The following is a 19,947-nucleotide window of genomic DNA, read 5'->3' as shown; positions in this document are numbered from 1 at the left end:
GAGTTGAAGGTATCCCATGCTCCTGACCTCTTTGGGTCTGAAGCTCCCCTTCTCTCCCTTTGGCCTCCCCAAGATCTCAGCATCTAGAGTAGAGCAGGTACCTCACATCCAGCCTTCAGGAAGTCTGCAATCTTGGACATTGGTACGAAGTAAGCTACGTGAGGCTTGCCGGTCGTGGCTGTCCCCCAGTACACCTTCAGATCTCGCTCTTTCAGGATGGGCATCAGCTTATCCTCCCCGAGAACCTCCTGCAAGGAAACCAGAGGCTGCATGTTACACAGCACAACAGACTCAGTATGCCTACTGACCCAGCAGAGACCACGACAGTCATGGGAGAAGGAAAGCAATACACTGGGCTTGTATCTCCAGGAGAGGAAGGATGGTGTCGTGGTCAATTTAGGGGCTCGTCCGGGATCACTCGACCTCCCACTGGACCGGAGGACCGTGGACCGCTTCCACTCCGATCCCAGGCGCCAGGTAAGAGACCCTTGTCTCTATTTGGGCTTCGGTGGGGAGCTGCCCATAGGCTCTGGGTTCAGGTAAGGGCGCGCTGTGATCCGAACCTTTTAAGGCTAGACTCATTTGCCTGACGCCTGTTCGTTTTGTGTGTGTCCGTTCTGTAACTTGTCTGTTTAATTTCTTGCATCATGCTGCGCTCTATCATTGTTTACTTAGGCTATAAATTGGGGCGGGGGGGCATAGGGGACTGTCTGTTTTGTGGTGTGTACACGAGGGTCTTAGACCCAACGGTTTCCTTGGAACAGCCTCGGTGAAATTACTGGGACATCCGTCTGGCAGTTAAACACTTCTAGAGTGCCAGCCCAGTATACAAACAAGTTTCGGATGACAGGAGATTATTCAGGCAGGAACAGAGGCTGAATAGGCTGGGTGGTCTCTCTGGGACATAAAGGAAACCATCACTGACTCCAGAACTGAGTGGCCCGAGGACTAGGGGTAAACAACTGAAAGGGAGACATTTAATGCCTTCTCCCTATGTCCGGGCATAGCTCACTATCCTATTAAGGGGGAGGCTGTGCACGGACAGCGTGAGAGAGTGTAGATTGAGGTTTCTGGTCTCGATAAGAGCAAGAAGTACACCAAGCTCCTATGCTTTGCCTTTATAGCTTTCTACTTTGTCTTAGTCAGCTTTGTGGCTCTCACCCTTTGGGGAGTGGTTCCCCCAGAAGGTGAAGGACAGGCTGCTGAGGAACCCCGGGAAAGTGGACCCCATAGTGAGTAAGGGGGCGGAATCCACTCCCTGGAGCCTACTGCGTGAGGGCGGAGTCCAGGGAATACCGGAGCAGCCGAAGGGGTTGGCAGGGCTCCCACCAGCAATAGGCTGTGTGGCCGGGTAGGACTGTTATAGCAAAGATCCCGAATTAGGTGTGCGTGTGATTGTGGGTTGTAAGAGGTCCCCATCCTTTCCTGTCCGTTAAGTGACGATTGCGTCCCTCCTTGCTCCGAGAGCAAGGAGGCCCCGGGAAACCGCCCACGTACTCCTGGACAGTAGAGTAACCCATCCCGTTCTCTTGAAGGCGGGCCGGTGCTCTCTGCCCGAGGAGGGGTGTGCGGGGACCAAGCCTTTCCTAACCTGTGTGACTGACCTGCGGCCGAAACCTTTCCCCAAATCTTCCTCTTGGAGCCTGGACTTGCGTATGGAGTGGGCTCCCTCCCCTTGCTCAGAGAGAGGGGGAATCCCTGAAAATCGCCCGTCGTGCCGGAGGCAATAGAGTATCCTACCCTGTTCCTTTACAGGGCGGGCTGGTGCTCTTTGCAGGAAGGGGTGTGTGCGAGGACCTCCCTTACAAACCTCCCCATTGGTGTGAATGTTGAGAAGCTAGCCTCACCTGAGAATTGAGAGGGGCTTGGGAATTGGCCTCGCCTAAATGAGGAGGCCTGGGCTTACTGCAGTGCTCTAGTGTTGTTGTGTTGTTTCACCATTCTTTGTGTATAATAGCAATTGCTTTGTTAAATAATTAATCCTTTCCTACAAGGGGGGTTAGCCAATAAAAGCCCACCCTCCTTGCTGAATTGGTAGTAAAAGTATGCCTGTGCCCATGGAGAAAGAAAAAAAAGAAAAGAAAAGAAAAAAAAAGAAAGCAAGATTGGGCCCAAACGGGCAGGCAACCGCAGTTTAAGAAAGTTAAAAGAAAGAAAGTAAGAAGTTAACTCTCTAATTACTGGTGGAAATTAAGCAGTGAAATGATGTATAAATGTTAAAAGAAAAAATTCTTGGTTTCTTTGCAGCCATTCCTTTGGGAGTGTCTGTAAATAATCCAGGCAAGAGGTTATATAGGTAAAATCATTTGACTATAAAAAAGTTAGTTGAATTTGTAAAAAAAAAAAAAAAAAAAAAAAAAAAAAACCACACTCCTGGTGTGTATATTTTTTGTTTTATAAGTTTAAAATAAATTAATGTTGTTTTGGGGTTATAAAACAAACAAACAAACAAAAAAACACTTTTGCCAAACAAAGTAAACTAGTGTTGTTTAGTTTTGGTATTTAGCATTTAATCCTTAAAGCCTTAAAGTAACTTAATGCTTTACAAAATTTAAATAAACCAAAGTTGTGGCTGCAGCAGGGTAGTCAAAGCCAGGAGAATGGAAGATTTTAAATCTGTTTTGGTAACAAATAGCAAATAAAAGCGAATATCAACTAAAAAGCCACAAATTGTTCTTGAAGTGTTGCTGGGTACACCTTATCCCCTGATCACCTTTGGCGCTCCCTGGACGGTTGCGCTTCAGGTGCTCTGGCCCTATTTGCTCATGTGCATCACCGGATGATCGTGCACCATTGATTGCTGCAGTTAAATAGGACTTTTCCTCTGTGGCCCAGCACTACTGCCAGCCACATAATGATTAGGCAGGCAGCACTTTTCCCTCTTCGGGAACTTTTTCTAAATATTTGGATTAGTTTTATTCAAACGTTTCAATGTTATAATTGTAAGTCTGTGTTAGTTTTAGTGATGTATTTTCTTGTAAAAAGGGCAAATGCAAAAACTGTTGTAAAACTTTTGCTTAAGGATTTTGTATCACACTCTGGCATATCTGGACTGATTATAAAAGAGCTGTGTGCAGCTTCACAGATCCAGTATGGCCAAATGCCCTTTAAAGGCCACTCCCAATCAAAAAACCAGATTCAGCCCTCATAACGTTTTTACCAGGGCACCCAATGCAACTACCGGCAGTGCCCTGCTGGCCCTGGCTCAAATAAACAGTCATGTAATAAATTACACAATAGTCAGGCACTAACAAAATGTGTTAGGTCTTTTTATATACAGCATCCTGCCACTCACTGAAACCAGAAGATTGGGTCTACATAAAGGTCCATCAGCAAAGAACTGCCCTGGCCCCATGCTAAGGGACTCTTATCAAGCCCTGTTAATTATCAACACGGCTGTAAAGTACTGAGAATTGACTACCCGCCCATGTTTCTCACTGAAACGGCTCTTCAACTGATTGGTCTATCTTTCCTTCTCCTCCTTCCGGACAACAGAGGTGAAGGAAGGGGGAAAGGTTACCAGCTTTTTGCCTTGTCCTTCACTTCTGGGTGGAAGGCTGGTGACCTCTCCTTTGTCCACTGACAAATCCACTAAGCCTTTGGATCTTGCTAAGAAAACAACTTCTCCACCTGAGGCCATAATAAAGCCTCCAACCAAGCAAGGTGATTGTGCTAGTAACCCCTCCCTTGCAGCCTCATTGCCGGACAGCTAAGTGAACTAAGACTACGAAATCTCGAAGAAGAGCTTGCGGAAGCTAGCCAAAACTACCTGAAGATAAAACTTTTAATATTCCTCAGCCTCTCCTCCTTAACAAACTTGGGGTGGGGAGGGAAAAAGTAATATTTTTCTAAATCTTGGCCAATCAGTAGCCTCCGATTTAGCCTGTACCATCAATATACCCCTACTCTAACATGACTGCCTCCTAGCCCATCGTTATAATCCCCACTCTCCAGCTACTCCCCCTCATATCTTCTCCAATTCCCATACAAATCTGTCTGGCCGTGGCCTCAGAAAAATTCAGGTCTCAGACCAACAAATGTGGTATAGCGCAGCCTACCGACGGGATTATCGCTTCCAATGGTGGATTGTGCTAAATGCTACTATGGGAACCACTACTCTCTCATTTCCCCTCTCTGCCTTCCAAATAACTACTCAATACCCCAATTGTACCCAGGGAACGGCCATTCGGTTAGCCCGGCTTGTGCAGTGGGAAAGTTTCCACTGAGGGAAAAGAGTCGTAGTAGAAGGGGTCTTGCATGGTCTAACTGGAGCAGCTGCTATCTGAACAATAAACAAGGCCCAAGACCACGAACAACGCCTGAAAAATTTGAAAAGGGCATCAGGCCTCCTTGCTAAGGCAGGGTTAACCAGCACCCACTCAAATATAAAACCCTCCATGCCCTGTCAGGACTGGGAACCACAACCCAAACCCTCTTAACAAAATTAATAAACACCCTCGTTTTAATAGGAAAAAACACTGGTTGGGATTCAGCTTGCAGCCAAATGCAGGATTTCTTTAATGTCTCTTAGCAAAAACGTGGAGCAATGTCCTCAGTCAGCGTTGGCCCAAAGCCCTTAACACCACTGCAGGAGTGCCACCCGAGCTGTGGAAATGAGGCATACGTGAACGTTATCAGGATGGGCCTGTAACTCCTTAACATGCTCCTTCCAAGCTTCGGGACCTCTTAATGGCACCTGGGCCCCAGTGCACTTACTTATGCCTGGACCCTGGGTGGGTGTCTATGGGACTGGGTTATCAGCCGGCAGGTATGGGAAGTCAAGCCACCCCACGGACCTAGCCGTTTTATCACCACTCCCCATGGTTTCGCTGCTCAACACGTCTGGGTGGGAATCAGAACCTTGTGTCGTTGTGGCCCTTGAAACCCCCCCAGTTATTTTGTCCCTGTAAGTTACACCCTGGGGAATTATTGAACATTTTTAATACAGTTTGTTAAAAAGGAGATGCTATAGGTAAGGACCCAAAAGAAAAATTGCTATTTAATAAAAAGGATGGTTGCGCCCTGCCATCAAATCCCCACATCCCTCTCCCCTTTCACCTTAACTTGACCACTGCACAAGGTAGCCGCTTTATCACATGGCCTGCTAATCCCCAAATCTCTGTATCCCTCCACCCAGTCGTCCCTCTTACCTTATTAAGTCTAAATGCTGCACTATGGCCGCTTTAGCAAATTACAATAATGATACCTACATGGCATCAGAGGAGGGAAATTGTGGGGAAATAGAACTGGGGGGCCTTCCTTTTAATAACCAAAGTGATTCTAAAGGCCCAAATTCAGACCCTCTGACAGAGCTCTGTTATGCTGACTGCCTTTACACAGAGCAGCACAGGCCTGGGCCTGAACAAGTTGTACAATTCCCTGCCAAACTCAGTCAAGGGTTGTGACCAGAGGAGGGAGGGGGAGTGAACAATGCAAGAGACCTCTGCACATAATAACCGCATGTTTATGAAATATAATAACCGCATGACTGAAGAAATTGATTTTGCAAAAAAGCAAGCTTCTCCTGCAGTTCCAGCTATCTGCAAAATCAGCCAATCATAGATCTTCCCTGAGCGTCCTGTGTTAACCCCCTATGCCAATAACCGTAAAACCCCGAAAAAATAATGTGTACCCCGACGAGAAATACCCCTAAACTGGTGCCAAGTAACACCCTTAACGGAAAAAACACCAAAAGGCCCTTACCTAATAGGCACCCAATTCTCGTAAAATAATAAGGAAGGTGCCGGGAATAGGGAGGCAGGTCCCAACTTTAATTTTTCCATGACGTATGATTTTTCCACGGTGCCTGCGGTTTGACGGAATAAAGCAGCCTGCAAGCTGCTGCTAGGTGTGTCAGTCTTCGGACTGCACCCCAGTGCACTGGTATGTGTGTCAATAAACTGGCCTCAGGCTTGAGTCTGTAAACTAAAATCAATGTATGGGTGTCTTTGACCACGACAATGGTCATCTGGTTAGAACTCTGGATCAGAGGATCTAGGTTTTATACCTGGCTCTCTCTAGCCTTGGGTGAGTTGTTCAGTTTCTCTGTGCCTCAGTTTCCCCTCTCCAGAATGGGGACAATGATCTTTATCGATCTCACTGAGCTGCTGAGTTGATAAATCCATTAGTGACTGTGAGGCCCTTGATGAGCATTATGGAAGAGCCAAGAGACAAAGAAAAACCTCTGCAAGGCAGCTCAGTATTCTCCCTATACTGCGGCTGGGGAAATGGAGGCACAAAGAGGTTAAGGGGCTTCCCAAGATCACAGTACGGCAGAGGTAGGAACCACGCCAAGAAGCACGGTTACAACAGAAACTCCACAACCGTCTAGGGAGGGGTGCACAAGGGGCACCCCAATCCTCAGGACACTTCTTAGATCGGGGGCTTTCCGGGGCAGGGACTGGCTTTGTGTCTGTACAGCCCCTGGTGCAGTGGGGTCCTGGGCACTACCGCAACACAAGTAATACTAATTAGATAAGTAGAGCAAAGTACGTATCCCTTTGTATTTCTCGTCTCAGTAACTGGGCAGAGAAGGGCCCCACCCCACAAGTACCTGTAGGTTCCGGGTGATCAGGTGGCATTTCTCTCTCGGGGTCAGCTCACCCCCCATCGCGTCAGCCTTTGACCAGTCAAGCCGTTACAAACTGTAATTAAACAGAAGACACGTCACGGGAGGGAGGGGAACCCTCCTGATAGTCATAGGGGGAGGACTCCTGTTGTGGTTTCCAGTACAGCCAGGGCACAGATCCCACTGCCCCTGCACACAGGGAGAGGCACACACCCTGCTGGCCTTGTGTAGTGGGAGGGGAAGCTGTGTGGGGCTCACCCCCCTTGCTGGTCTCTTGGCACAGCTCACTAGAGGGAATGGGCATGGCACCCACCCTGGGGCGGTTCAGACTCTGTTAAATATCTATAACTACCCTATAACCCTGGCAGAGAGGCATCTCTCCCCCCTCACAGACTGGGGGCAGGCAGGGCTGGGTAGTGGGGCACAGAGACTTTCACTCCCCAGCCACCGGTTTGAACCCATAGATTCCAAGGTCATCTAGTCTGACCCCCGGGTACAGTACAGGCCATAGAACTTCCCTAAAATCATACCTAGAGCAGAGCTTTTAGAAACCCCCCCCAATCTTGGTTTAAAAATTTGTCAGCGATGGTGAATCCATCACGACCCTGGGTGAAATGTTCCAATGGCTAATGACTCTCACTGTTAACAATTTACACCTTATTTCCAGTCTGAATTTGTCTAGCTCCAACTTCTAGCCATTGGATCATGTTAGACTGAAGAGCCCATTATTAAACATTTGTTCCCCATGTAGATAATTACAGACTGTGATCAAGTCTTCCCATAACCTGCTCTTTGTTAAGCGAAGTAGATGGAGCTCCTTGAGTCTATCACTACAAGGCAGATTTTCCAATCCTTTAATCGTTCTTGTGGCTCTTTTCTGAACCTTCTCCAATTTATCAACATCCTTCTTGAATTGCGGACCCCAGACCTGGGCGCAGGATTCCAGCAGCGGTCACACCAGTGCCAAATACAGATGCAAAATAACCCCTCCACTCCTACTTGAGAGTCCCCCGTTTATGCATCCCAGGATTGCATCAGCTCTTTTGGCCACAGCTTCAGGCTGGGAGCTCATATCCAGCTGATTATCCACCATGACCCTCAAATCTCTTTCAGAGTCACTGCTTCCTGGGATAGAGTTTCCCATCCTGGAATGTGGCCTACATTCTTTGTTCCTAGATATAGACATTTACATTTAGCTGCATTAAAACGCACATTGTTTGCTTGTGCCCAGTTTACCAAGCGACCCGGATTGCTCTGAATCAGTGACCTGCCCTCTTCATTATTTACCGCTCCCCCAATGTGTGTGTCGTTTCATTGATAATGTTAACTAGCATAAGGCCAAGAACCAATCCCTGAAGGACCCTACTGGAAACACACCCCCTTGATGATGATTCCCTGTTTATAATTACATTTTGAAACCTATCACAGTTAGCCAGTTTTTACTCCATTTAATGTGTGCCACGCTAACTTTATATCATTCTAGGTTTTTTAATTCAAAATATTGTAGGGTGCCAAGTCAAACACCTTACAGAAGTCTAAGTATCCTGCGTCAACATTATTACCTTTGTCAACCAAACTTGTAATCTCATTAAAAAAAGATATCAAGTTACTTTGACAGGCTCTATTTTCCATAAATCCATTGCTGATTTACATTAATTACATGACTCACTCAATAAAGAATTAAAGGAGAGTAATGTGTCAGCGACTCCATTACCTTGCCCAGGATCAAGGTCAGGCTGACAAGCCTACAATTACCCAGGTCATCCCATTTACCCTTTTTAAAAACTGGCACAACATTAGATTTCTTCCCGTCTTCTGGAACTTCCCCAATGCCCCAAGACTTATTAAAAATCAACATGAACAGTCCAGGGAGAGCCTCCGGAAGCTCTTGGATGCAAGATATCTGGACATGCAGATTTAAAAGTGTCTATCCTCCACCGAAACTAATGGAATGCAAAGAGTGTTAGCATCACCAGATGATGAGAGTATAAGCATCTGTTTCTCTCTCCCCCGCCCCCCAACTACAGAACAGGAATGTTTATTGCCTTTTCTGCATTATTATTGAGAATTCTACCATTTCCATCCAGTAATGGACCAATACCATTGTCAGGATTCTTTTTGTTCCTAATATATTTTAAAAACTTCTCCTTATTGTCCTTAACTTGGCTAGTCATAGATTTCTCCTTGTATCCCTTTACTTTCCTAATCAATTTTGTACAGTTCCCAACTTCTGAATTATATTCATTACTATCAACTTCCCCTTTCTTCTATTTTTTTTTTTTTTACACCTGCCTTTACTTCCCCTCTAAACCAGGTTTTTGCTCTTAACCCACTATGGCCTTCTTTCTAGATTATGGATTTTTGGACATCTAGTAAGGTCTTCTTATATGATTCCCAATTATCATTCACTTTTTTTCTGATTAAATTCTTCCTTACAGCTGATTTGGCTCATAACTGTTTTCAGCTTTGTGATATTGGTCCTATTAAAGTACCAATTATATATATTCCTGGTCTGGACTTTATTCTATTTGCACATTATACATGTGATCAAGTCAAGATTGCTTGTACTTAAGCCACCATTACTTTTTAGTTCTGTGATCAGAACTAAATCTGTTCACAGCTTTATCTGGTGTGGTCAGATGTTTGGCTACGTGTGTGTTCTCTCTGTGTGCTGCCCCAGCCGGCACAGCAGACCTCGAGCGAACCACCCAATGACCACAAGATCTGTTAATATTTACGAAGGTGCCAGGCCAGGTTTATTGTTGACAAAGCGCAGTAATAGCACCTGGCAGACGCTACAAGGATACTAAGACATGTATGCCCATGACAATGGGCACAGCTCAGTCAATGGCAGGACTTTCCATTCCCCCCTCGGCTGGCCAGAGATACTCCTTCTGAGATAAATCTTTATACCCTGATATAAACAGGTTACGTACTGTCATCCTGATCTTATCTTTTAGGAGGGGTCAGTGTGTTCCTGTTATCCTTGGGGAATGTTTTTGTACCATCCTTGATATCGGGATGTTCTGGTACTGCGTGATATCGGAATGTGTTTGTCTGAGTACTCTGTGACTATCACTTTTTAGGAATGTGTATTTCTGCAATATCAGCCCTGTTCTTGCCAGATTCTGTGAACGGTCTTGCCTGACACCAGGCCTCTGATACAAGGGCGTATGTTTCTACTACCTCTGGTAAAGCAAGATCTAATAAAGAATTCCTCTGTATTGGCTTCAACACTTCTTCAGTTATTAAACTGTCATATATAGTTTTTAGAAATTCCAATGATGCTTTAATACTGGTAGAATGAGACCAGCCCATATGTCACTCAAACTGAAATCCCCCATGATCACACAGCTTTTCCCCCCCCACTACACATTATAGATATGGGCTGTCCTCCTGTTCCCTTGGGCTATTTGGTGGTCTGTAGCAAACATCAACTAATATCCCACATCGTGCTTTATCTGTTAGAACACTGACCCATGAGCATTTAAAATCATTTTCTTCCGAGTTACCAGGGTCCCGGAAACAGCTGATGCCATTTTTGACAGGGAGTGCCCCTCCCTTTCCAGCCTTCCTAAATAGGTTACCACCATGGAAACCAAACATGCCAGTAACCTGAATCATCGCTCCAGATGTTCAGTAACACCACCTACAGTAATTCCAATGCCTTGTGTTTGTCACCCAGGCTTAGGGTGACCAGATGTCCCAATTTTATAGGGACATTCCTGATTTTGGGGTTTTTTTCTTATATAGGCACTTATTACCCCCCCCCCCCCGCCAGTCCCGATATTTCACACTTGCTGTCTGGTCACCCTATCCAGGCTCCTAACATTGGAGGAGGGGGGGCATTATTTCTTCCCTTCCTGTCCTGTAGCTCCTTGATCAATGTTGCTCTCACCATATCAACGCTGTGCGGAGTGCTCCTCTCTTCCCTCCTACTCCCACCCCCCTTCTGCTATTACCTCAACGCCCCCCTGACAGCTCCCGCCAGCCTGTCCCCGCGGGGGCTGGTCCCGTCCCCACTACTCAGCCCCTCCCCCCAGAGAAGGGGCCACAGCCCCCCACCCCCCGCCGGCGGGGCAGGGCCTGGCGGGAGAGGAGCAGCAGGGCCGGCCCCACGGGGGGGCTGGCCAGGCCGCTACGCGCGGGAAGGGGTAGGCCGGGGGGGGGGGCGGGGAGGGCAGACCCCCCCCCCACGGGCGGGGGGCGCTAGGGAGGTGGGGGGGCTTGAACAGCCCCGGTGTAACCCCCCCGCCCTTACCGTGACCCGACCCGCTGCTCACCGGCGAGGCGCCCCCGCTGCCCTTCTCCAGTCGCCGGCGCCGGGTTGCATCAGCTTCGCGCTGCGACTCAAGCGCCCCGGCCGGACACCGCTTCCGCTGCGGGGACAGGGCGGCGAGTCAAGCCCAGAGCGCGTCGATTGGGGGGCGTGGCCTCGCGGCGGGCGGGGGCGGAGCCTGTGATGCCCTTCCCACCTCCCGACCAGGAGCTCGCGTTAGTTAGTCGCGACTCGAGCCCCGGGGTCGCGTCTGGATTGGCGGCGGGTGAGTGAGTCTCCCCCGAGTGGGGGCAGAGCGAGCGAGTTCTGACGGGGGGGGGGCCCTGCCCCCAACTGCCCCTGTCCCCCACGTGGGCTGAGACGGGGGGGCCCTGACTCCAACTGCCCCTGCCCCCCCCCCCCACGTGGGCTGAGACGGGGCTCCCTGCCCCCAACTCCCCTGCCCCCCCCACGTGGGCTGAGACGGGGGGGCCCTGACTCCAACTGCCCCTGCCCCCCCCCGTGGGCTGTGACCCCAACTGCCCCCCCGGTGGGCTGAGACGGGGGGCCCTGACTCCAACTGCCCCTCCCTCCGGGTGGGCTGTGACTGGGCAGGGTCCTGACCCCAATTCTCCCCCCCCCCCCCCCAGTGGGCTGTGACTGGGCAGGGTCCTGACCCCAATTCTCCCCCCCCCCCCCAGTGGGCTGTGACTGGGCAGGGTCCTGACCCCAATTCCCCCCCCCCCCCCCAGTGGGCTGTGACTGGGCAGGGTCCTGACCCCAATTCCCCCCCCCCCCCGGTGGGCTGTGACTGGGCAGGGTCCTGACCCCAATTCCCCCCCCCCCCCCCAGTGGGCTGTGACTGGGCAGGGTCCTGACCCCAACTGCCTACCTTCCCCTGCCCGCCCCCCCTCCCTTGGTGGGCTGTGACTGGTTCCAGGAGGTGGAGGAGCCTATGGCTTAACCCCGAAAGAGAGTGGACCCCCCAAGAAGGGCTGTCGCACTGAAGGGGTTCCTCCCAGGGACTGTGGGGAGCTGAGAGAGCACAGGCCTGTGAGTCCGGGACCACTTGGGAACAGCGTGGAGATGGTGTATGGCCATCTCCTGAAGAAGCAACAAAGAGTCTGGTGGCACCTTATAGACTAACAGATTTATTGGAGCATAAGCTTTCGTGGGTGAATACCCGCTTCATCAGACGCATGTAATGGAAATTTCCAGAGGCAGGTATAAATATGCAGACAAGAGTCAGTCTGGAGGTGAGCTCAATCAGGGAGGGTGAGGCCCTCTTCTAGCAGTTGAGGTGTGAACTTTGGTGTTCACACCTCAACTGCTAGAAGAGGGCCTCACCCTCCCTGATTGAACTAACCTCGTTCTCTGCAGACTGACTCTTGCCTGCATATTTATTTATATATTTATACCTGCCTCTGGAAATTTCCATTACATGCGTCTGACGAGTGGGCATTCACCCACGAAAGCTTATGTTCCAATACATCTGTTAGTCTATAAGGTGCCACAGGACTCTTAGTCTGGATCTGTAAAAAGCAACAAACATGGCTACCCCTCTGATACTTGACTCCTTAAGGACATTGTAGAGCTGTGCAGAGAGAGGGGCCAGGCAGCTGGAAGCGAGTTCCTCTGGGCTGGCTTGAGGCACAGGGGGAGGGCCAGAGCCCTGGCTCTGGGCTCCCCTCCCCCCAAGATGGACTTGGCTGAATGTCACTGATTTCTGTGCTAACAAGTTCTGTTCTACACTGTGTTTCTGTCGACTAATAAACCTTCTGTGTTATCGGCTGGCTGAGAGTCACGTCTGACTGCAGAGTTGGGGTGCTGGGCCCTCTGGCTTCCTGCAGGAGTGGGCTGTGACCGGGGGGCCCTGACCCCAGCTGGCCCTCCCAGGTTGGATGTGATGAGGGTTCCCGATCACAACTGCCCCCTCCAGATGGGCTGTAATGGGGGAGAAAGGGGGTCCTGACCCCTTGTCCCCTACTGAGGTGAACTTTGGGTGGGAGGGTGCAGCCAAGAATAATACATATTAAGTATATTTAAGTTATAGTCTGAAATATAAATATTAATTAATGTTGGGTCACGGGGCCTACAAGTTGAGGCCTGTCACATTTTCTTAGCCATATTAGTCCTCAGGCCTTAGGAGGGTTGGCGTAAGTAGGTGACCCAGGAATAACCCTGTACCAGTGAAATTACAAGGTTACTGTAAAGAATGTGCCAGTGGGGGGTGATAGGGAAAATATACCACAGTGTACTTGTCTAGACCGTGAGGCACCCAATTGTAACATCATGAGAAATTCTGCAGGTTACCATGGGAACTAGTTTACAGAGATGCATAATGAGAGTAAGGGGAACTAAGGGATAGCCAATGAGAAATGAGGTGCCCCTAAATTAGTGGGATGTGGAAGTATGGATGAGGAAAAAGGGGTTGGAACCCTTATGCATATGTATGAGCCTTCGTGTGTGTAAGCATAAAAGGTGAGCCAAAGAAGAGGCGAGACGCTAGGATGGCAACCACTGGTGGTGGTGGTAGTAGTTGCTAGTCATAGGGCTAAACACTTCACACTTTTTCTCTGCCTGTTGTATTTTAGTGTTTGTGGGATTGTTCATTTGCTTAGTGGACTTGTTAATGAAGGGACTTGTAATAAATTGCAGTTGTTTCTTATGTGCTTCTAGCATCATTTATTCTAATGATACTCATGATAATATTCCTGATGCTGTAGCCCTCAGGAGACCAAACCTTCATTGACCATTGTGGTCTAAGTGATTGATTAATATAAATTGATTAACCACCAGTCCATTAATAAGGCTACAAGATGCCCTGCCCACTCCCCAGTCAGATCCCACCTCTAAAGGGCTCTGACTGGGGCGGTACTGCCTCCTGGTACTCCCTCTCCCTTCCTGATTGCCCCCAAATGCCCATTTCTTTAGGGTCTGGCTTGAAGGAAGACTCCTCTCCCTCTACCTTGTAAGTGGGGAGTTGCCCCTCACAGCAGAGATTGCCTGTGAGGATGGGAAGCACTGCCCACCTAAGTAGGTAGGTGATCAACCCACTGGTGCCCTCCTCCAGTGGGGTGTTATCCATCAAGTGTGGTTCGGCCTCTGGCACCAACTGCCACATACACTTAGAGAGGAAGGGGGGTAGAGAGCTGAACATTCTTCTGAATTCCCTGCCTAATGAGAGAGCCCCCAAAATGGAGTAGCAGAGGAATTTCCCCATCCCCTGATATTAGTGTAGGCGATACAGATTTCCCTTTAAAGGGGTGAAGAGGGAGCTGGGGTGGGAGATGTACAAGCCAACAATTGCCTAGTTATCCCAGCACTGGAAGTGAGTGGAAACTGGTTGTGTGCGTGGGGGGAGGTGTCCTTTTTTGTGAATTTCTGCGTAAGAAATGGATTCGGTAATGTAAGAGAGAGGTGTTCCCTTGGGTGGACTCTAGAAACAGGAAATAAACATGAATGTGATATGTATACCTTGAGGCTGCCTTTAGAAATGAGAATAAAGCTGGCAGAAGGAGAGGTGGAAAACCAGGTATTTCATGGGAAGAAGTCAGAGGAAAGGCTCAACAAAAATGAGTGATGACGAAGTAGGTGCTGTTCAGGTGAAAGGAAAACTAAAAAGGGAGAAGATGTAGTCTATAAAATGTGCTAGGTTAAAAAATAAGTAGAAATTAGGCTAAATATGGAGGAGTATGAAAAATAGAGCTTGTTAGTGTGAGTAAAAGTTAGAGATAAGTTGGAGATAGTAAGATGGGGAAAATGGAAAGTAGCAAGGACATGACCTAGGGTTATGTTGTGGTTATAACTGATTTTAGCAGCCATTTTTAATGGGTGTTTTTGAGACTTTGGAATGTTTTGTTAAAATGCTATCTATACTGATAGCATGGGAAGGAAATTGGTGCAGGTATTTATTTAAATAATCTGTAATGTAAAGAGCATACCAGAGGCAAGGCTGGTCCTTTGTCTCATACCAGGTTATCAAGGAAGGGTGTGAGTAAAATAATCAAAAGCTTTATAGTGTATAATATCTCATGTATCTCTAGAACAATGTCATTGCCTTTGTAACTCTGATTATTTTACCATTTGATTACTGTTTGATTACTATTCCATTTATCGCAATAAAAATCTTTAAAGCTACATTTGTCTCAGTGTGAGCGTCCTTGTCGTACATCCCAAGTGTCCTTGCAAACTCTGTGTAGCCTGACTCTGGGACAAGAACCTTATTGTCTTCTGATCAGATTAATTGGTGAGCCTATAACCCATATTATCTAAAATAAGAGTATTACTTCCTTAAATCAGGCAACATTGTCTACCATCCATCTTGGGCACTGAGAAACCTGGACCATCAGACTCATTTGGCATGCCAGAGGCAGGGCTGGTCCTTTGTCTTTCACCACCAGGTCTTAAGGAAGGGCGTAAGTATGCGAATCAAGAATGATATCGCAGATATCCCCCATACTGGATTATTCCTGTTTGATTACGTGGCTCAGAGCTTTTCTGGCTTTATTACTGATCCTAATAAAAATCACTGCTTTGCTTTGACCTCCGTGTGAGTGTCTTGGCTATACCCCTTGAGATTCCTGACAAGAAATTGAACTCATTGGTTTTAGTTCCGTGTAGCCTGATTCTGGGACAAGAACCTTAGTACTTCTGATCAACTGAACAAGTATTATTACCTATTAATAGGATCAGGTAACATTATAATATTATATTTAACCTTTTTGTTTGTCTGTTTTCTTATTTAAAAATGGTATAATGCTATCTCACTGGAGAGGGAGGAAAGGTTTGAGGCTTCATTCAATATGCAAACTGCTCTATGATCCTTGAATGAAAGAAGCTATGAAAACATACAATATTTCTTTATGCAGTCTTTTGAGGGGTGTCTTATACTGATTCATGTCAACAGCTTCAAAGAAAACAGCATGCAGTGGTCACTGTGTTCATGATTTAGACTCTATTAGTGCTGGCTAATATAGCTGTAGAAATTAGACCTCTGACTTGTGAGCCCTCTCGATGTGGGGGATTGCTCATTAGCATGTCTGGCTTACTGGTTCTAATTCTCTAGCTGACGTTTGAGTAGCTTGAGCAGACTCACTCTGTTAGAACCTTTAATAACGTTTATTTAAGTCAGAATAGCCAGGAGTGAAGGCCATGGAAGCCAGGTATCTTCAGACATTGGGCCACTTGCTCCAAGGGTGGATGCTGATAGGCTCTTCCCTTGCTGCTGCGTCAGGAAGGACTAAATTTAAGAGAAACAACAGAGGCAAAATATGTACGACACTTTTCTTTAAAGGTGAGGCAGCAGAATGCCCTAGATTTCAAAGTGACTAGTATTTCTAAAGTGGATCAGTCACAGGACAAGTGTAAGCTATCTTGGACCAAGTGAAAATCCAGCACCTCACTTGCCCAGGGAGGAGAGGTGTACATCTCTCTTTCCAGAGAAGGACAGAGGGGACTGAGAAGGAAGTTGCTGAGAGACATTCTTTTAGTTCACTTATGTTGTTTTCTCTTTGCAGGCAAGTGGGATCCATCCTGTGACTGACTGACTTTCTGGAAGAGTGAAGCATGTTATAGGCTGATTAGAGGCTCAGCAAACACTGGTACCTGTTCTGCCCTGGCTTCTAGTGACCAAGCAGAAGCAGCGAGGTCACTTAATATAGAGACCAACGGCCTCATGGAAGACAGCTCTCCGCATTCCTTTGGGCTTGGTGTATATCATAATCATAAAGTGACTCTTGTTAACGATACAATCCCCAGGACTAAAAGGCCCTTAGACTTGCTAGAGGAGGATGAGCCCCTGCAATCAGATGCTAAGAAACGGCGCCACTTGAGTCATTATTGTAGCACTCCATGTCCATCCAAGAAACTATCACTGTGCTCCCCAGACTCTGCCTGCTTCCTGGGCTCCTCTGGTTGTCTGGATGATACTGAGCTGGAGAACATTGTCATCCGAGTTAGTCTTCCAGAAGACAGTGTGGTAGCCCTTTCTGTGAATACAGCCCGATGTTTTGATGATAGTGAGCCCGATGACTCTTTGCTGGAACCCTCAGATGATGAACAAGGGAACTCTCCCTTCAATTACACTGAGGAAGAGTGTAGGGAAATGTTAGCAGATGATTGCTTAGGAGATGACCAGAACTCCACTGGAGAGAGTGCTTTAGTGAATCAAGAGGTATGGGGACAAAGTGAGAAGGAAGTGAGTAGCAACTGTAATTTGGCATCAGTCCCCCCGGAAGGCACAGAGACATCATTCAGGACCATAGATGAGTTAGTAAGTAACGAGTCTCTATCTCAGACTGGCTCTTCAGTTAATCCTGGATATTTTCAAATTCTTGAGGATGAAACAGCTAATTCTGAGGGTGAAGAATGCTTGAATGTGGACTGCTTGAAATCAAATCAAGTCACTTGTACACTTGACTGTGATCTTCAGGGGCCTCTAAATCTTTCCCCAACTGATGCAGATTCAATAGATCCGCCAAAGGGGGATGATGGCTTGGAGGAAACTGGTGAGAAAGCTTCACAAGTAATAAGAGATGACCATCTACAAAATGCAAGCAAACAAAGTATAGAGTATGATGAAATCAGTTCTAATAGCTTGGTTGTTGAAGAGTCCCTTGAGTGCCTGGCTTCTAAAGAGCACCACAGTGGGGGCCTGGATAGTGTGGAAAAGCTGCCATCAGAAATCAAAGAGTCATCTCCCTTCTCTGATGCACACATTAAAACTTCTACATACTGTCCTGACCCTGCCTGTGGTCAAAGTAAGGACAAAGTGGAGAATCCAGCACCTGTACTGCTACTGCATTCGGAAACCTCTAATGTCGTCTTAAATCAGGACCCTTCCAGAGGAACAGACAATGGATTATCAGGGACCTTTGGCTCCCAAAAGGAAGATTTGAGCCAGCAATCCACATCTGTTGAAGAATCGTCAGACAATCTTAAAGTAACAACACACACCTCTGTCTCTTTACTCTTATAAAGCAGCCTTGGCTAAGTATTTTTAAAAGTATTTTGTTTAAAAGTGAAATGTTTATCTTTCAACAAAGCCATAAGCGTGTGAAGCAGACCAAATGGACAGTAGGGTGGATGGGTCAGACATGTTTTTATTTAAACATTATAATTCAGTTGTCGGTAGCGCTATCAGGGTGCATACATGGGTTTGCAGCCTTGCACAGTAAGTAAGCTTTTCTAGAGGAAAATAATGCATCTTAATGGACACAGGAGTGTCTTTTTGTCAGGCTAATCCTCTTTCTCCTCCTCCTCTCCAGTTAAACTCTGTAGTGTTAGACCAGAACTGTGGGGAAGACCGTACCTGTGGGAAGAAGCTAGGCAAAGTCATTCCCGTGCCACAGGTGGAAGAAAGGTAACATGTTCTGCATACTTTAGCTCAGCAGTGCTCACACCGGACTGTGAAGCACTTGCTGGGGATCTAGAGAGCTGGCTGCTCACGTGGTAATACACGTCTCATTTCCACTTGCTAAATTGCAAGTAAATTTATGTAATGCCCTGTTAGGTAACATTTTCCATGTAAGCGATTGCTGTAGTTGTCACAAGGGTTACTTGTGAATGGGAGGGGAGGTGATCCAAGCTGTCCTGAGTCTGTGAGGGCATGTCTGAGACACTATTAGGATGTAGTTCATATTATGAATGTGTGAGAACCCCTGGTGTGGTCACTGTTCCCCTTTATCCCTGTGGTTTCCAGCAGATGGCAGCAACAATACAGCCGACCAAAGATAGGGAAGCATGTTAATTGTCAAAGCGGGCAGCATGCAGTGCTGTTGTAGCCCTGTCGGTCCCAGGATATTAGAGACAAGGTGGGCGAGAGAATATTTTTTTATTTAGCAGAGTTGGTCCAATAAAAAGATATTACCTCACCCACCTTGTCTCTTTAAAGCAGGCAGTCTGTGAGATGGGGAAAGATGCTGACATGATCTTCTCTTACTCCTAGATTTGCTACTCCCTTCCCTCCACCTGCTTCAGCTCTGAGTCTCACTCCAATCAGACTTTGTGGTGATTCCTGCCATTGTCATTCCTCAACTTTCCATATTTTCACTGCTCAGGGACAAGCATCCCCTCCTCCCACAGGCTGAGAGCAGACTCGTCAGCTATCCTGCTCCTAGGAGTGGCTTGCCAGATCTCCTTCTTACAACTAGTGTGTCCAAAAGAATAGTGCTATAAGGAACTTCTGTCTGTATTCACCACACAGGGAATCATGGTGCTGTTTGTTACATGGAGCCTTGCTTGACAGGTGCTTCAGAAAAATTAACTTTCTTTTTCTTTTTTTAAAGACCAAAACAACGGATATGCATTTCTGAAGCAGAACTTGAGCAAAAGAAGCATATTTATATCCAATGTGTGCGTGCCCATGTAAAGAATTCCACGGATCCTACACCAGGTAACCTACAGGAAGGATTGGGATGGGGTGTTGGGAAGAGGGGAAGGCACAGACCAAATCAAAAGGGCCAAATTTTGTTAGTTTGCATTCAGCAAAGTTGTTTCAGATATTATAATTTTTTAGGCAGCAATAAGAATGTCGCCTGCTCCACTTATGGAGACTATGGGGTCCAATCAGTGTTCCCTCTAATTTTTCCCACGGATGTGCAGAATTTTATGTGCACTGATATGGAGGTGATGTGTGACACATCATCTCCATATTGGTGCACATAACAAAATTCATGTGGCGGGGGTGGGGCTGTGGGGTTTGGAGTGTGGGAGGGGCTCAGTGCTGGGGCAGAGGGTTGGGGTGCGGGGTGTGTGGGAGGGGTCCAGCTGGGGGTGCAGGCTCAGGGGTGGGGCCGGGGATGAGGGGTTTGGGGTGCAGGCTGCCCTGGGGCTACGGTAGGGAGAGAGACTCCTCCCAGCCCTCTCTCCCCACAGCAGCACTTGGGCTGGGGGGAGAGGCGCCCCTCCTCGCCGTGGCAGATCCGAGGCTGGGGCCTCAAGCCCTGGCGCCTCTCCCCCAGCTGTGGCAGATCCAGGTTGGGGCTGGGGGAGAGGCATCTCTTCCCCTGAGCTCCTGCACGGTGCTTAATAGGCCACTGCATGGCCGCGCAGCTTAGAGGGAATTTAGGGTCCAATATGTAACCACCCCTGCTTTGGGACTACCTCAGAAGCAGTTTCT

General features: G+C 47.7%; 2 protein-coding genes across 8 annotated transcripts in view; one reads left to right on the top strand and one right to left on the bottom strand.

Annotated features, from left to right (window-relative positions):
• YARS1 (tyrosyl-tRNA synthetase 1) overlaps positions 1-10,986 on the bottom strand; it is a 19,661-nt gene extending 8,675 nt beyond the window's left edge. For 2 of the 3 annotated variants that reach the window (XM_005302151.5, XM_042844731.2), the window contains exons 1-3: positions 10,830-10,974; positions 6,554-6,644; positions 102-248 (exon numbers count right to left, since the gene is read on the bottom strand). In XM_005302151.5, the coding sequence (XP_005302208.2) occupies positions 102-248; positions 6,554-6,610 (204 nt within the window). In that variant the 5' untranslated portion in view covers positions 6,611-6,644; positions 10,830-10,974. Of the gene's footprint in view, positions 1-101; positions 249-6,553; positions 6,645-10,829 lie in introns of all 3 variants that reach the window. The other variant, XM_005302152.5, reaches the window with a different exon arrangement.
• The window catches only part of S100PBP (S100P binding protein), a 26,441-nt gene continuing 17,460 nt past the window's right edge, over positions 10,967-19,947 (top strand). For 3 of the 5 annotated variants that reach the window (XM_065577122.1, XM_042844730.2, XM_005302149.4), the window contains exons 1-4: positions 10,967-11,112; positions 16,346-17,769; positions 18,095-18,189; positions 19,115-19,221. In XM_065577122.1, coding sequence (XP_065433194.1) covers positions 16,504-17,769; positions 18,095-18,189; positions 19,115-19,221 — 1,468 coding nt within the window. In that variant the 5' untranslated portion in view covers positions 10,967-11,112; positions 16,346-16,503. Of the gene's footprint in view, positions 11,113-15,128; positions 15,245-16,345; positions 17,770-18,094; positions 18,190-19,114; positions 19,222-19,947 lie in introns of all 5 variants that reach the window. The other 2 variants (XM_024107703.3, XM_005302148.4) reach the window with 2 other exon arrangements.

This window comes from Chrysemys picta, chromosome 23, assembly GCF_011386835.1.
Source record: "Chrysemys picta bellii isolate R12L10 chromosome 23, ASM1138683v2, whole genome shotgun sequence".
NCBI classification, from domain to species: Eukaryota; Metazoa; Chordata; order Testudines; family Emydidae; genus Chrysemys; species Chrysemys picta.
Note: the sequence above shows the minus strand (reverse complement) of the source record. Positions and strands in the feature narration are given on the sequence as shown.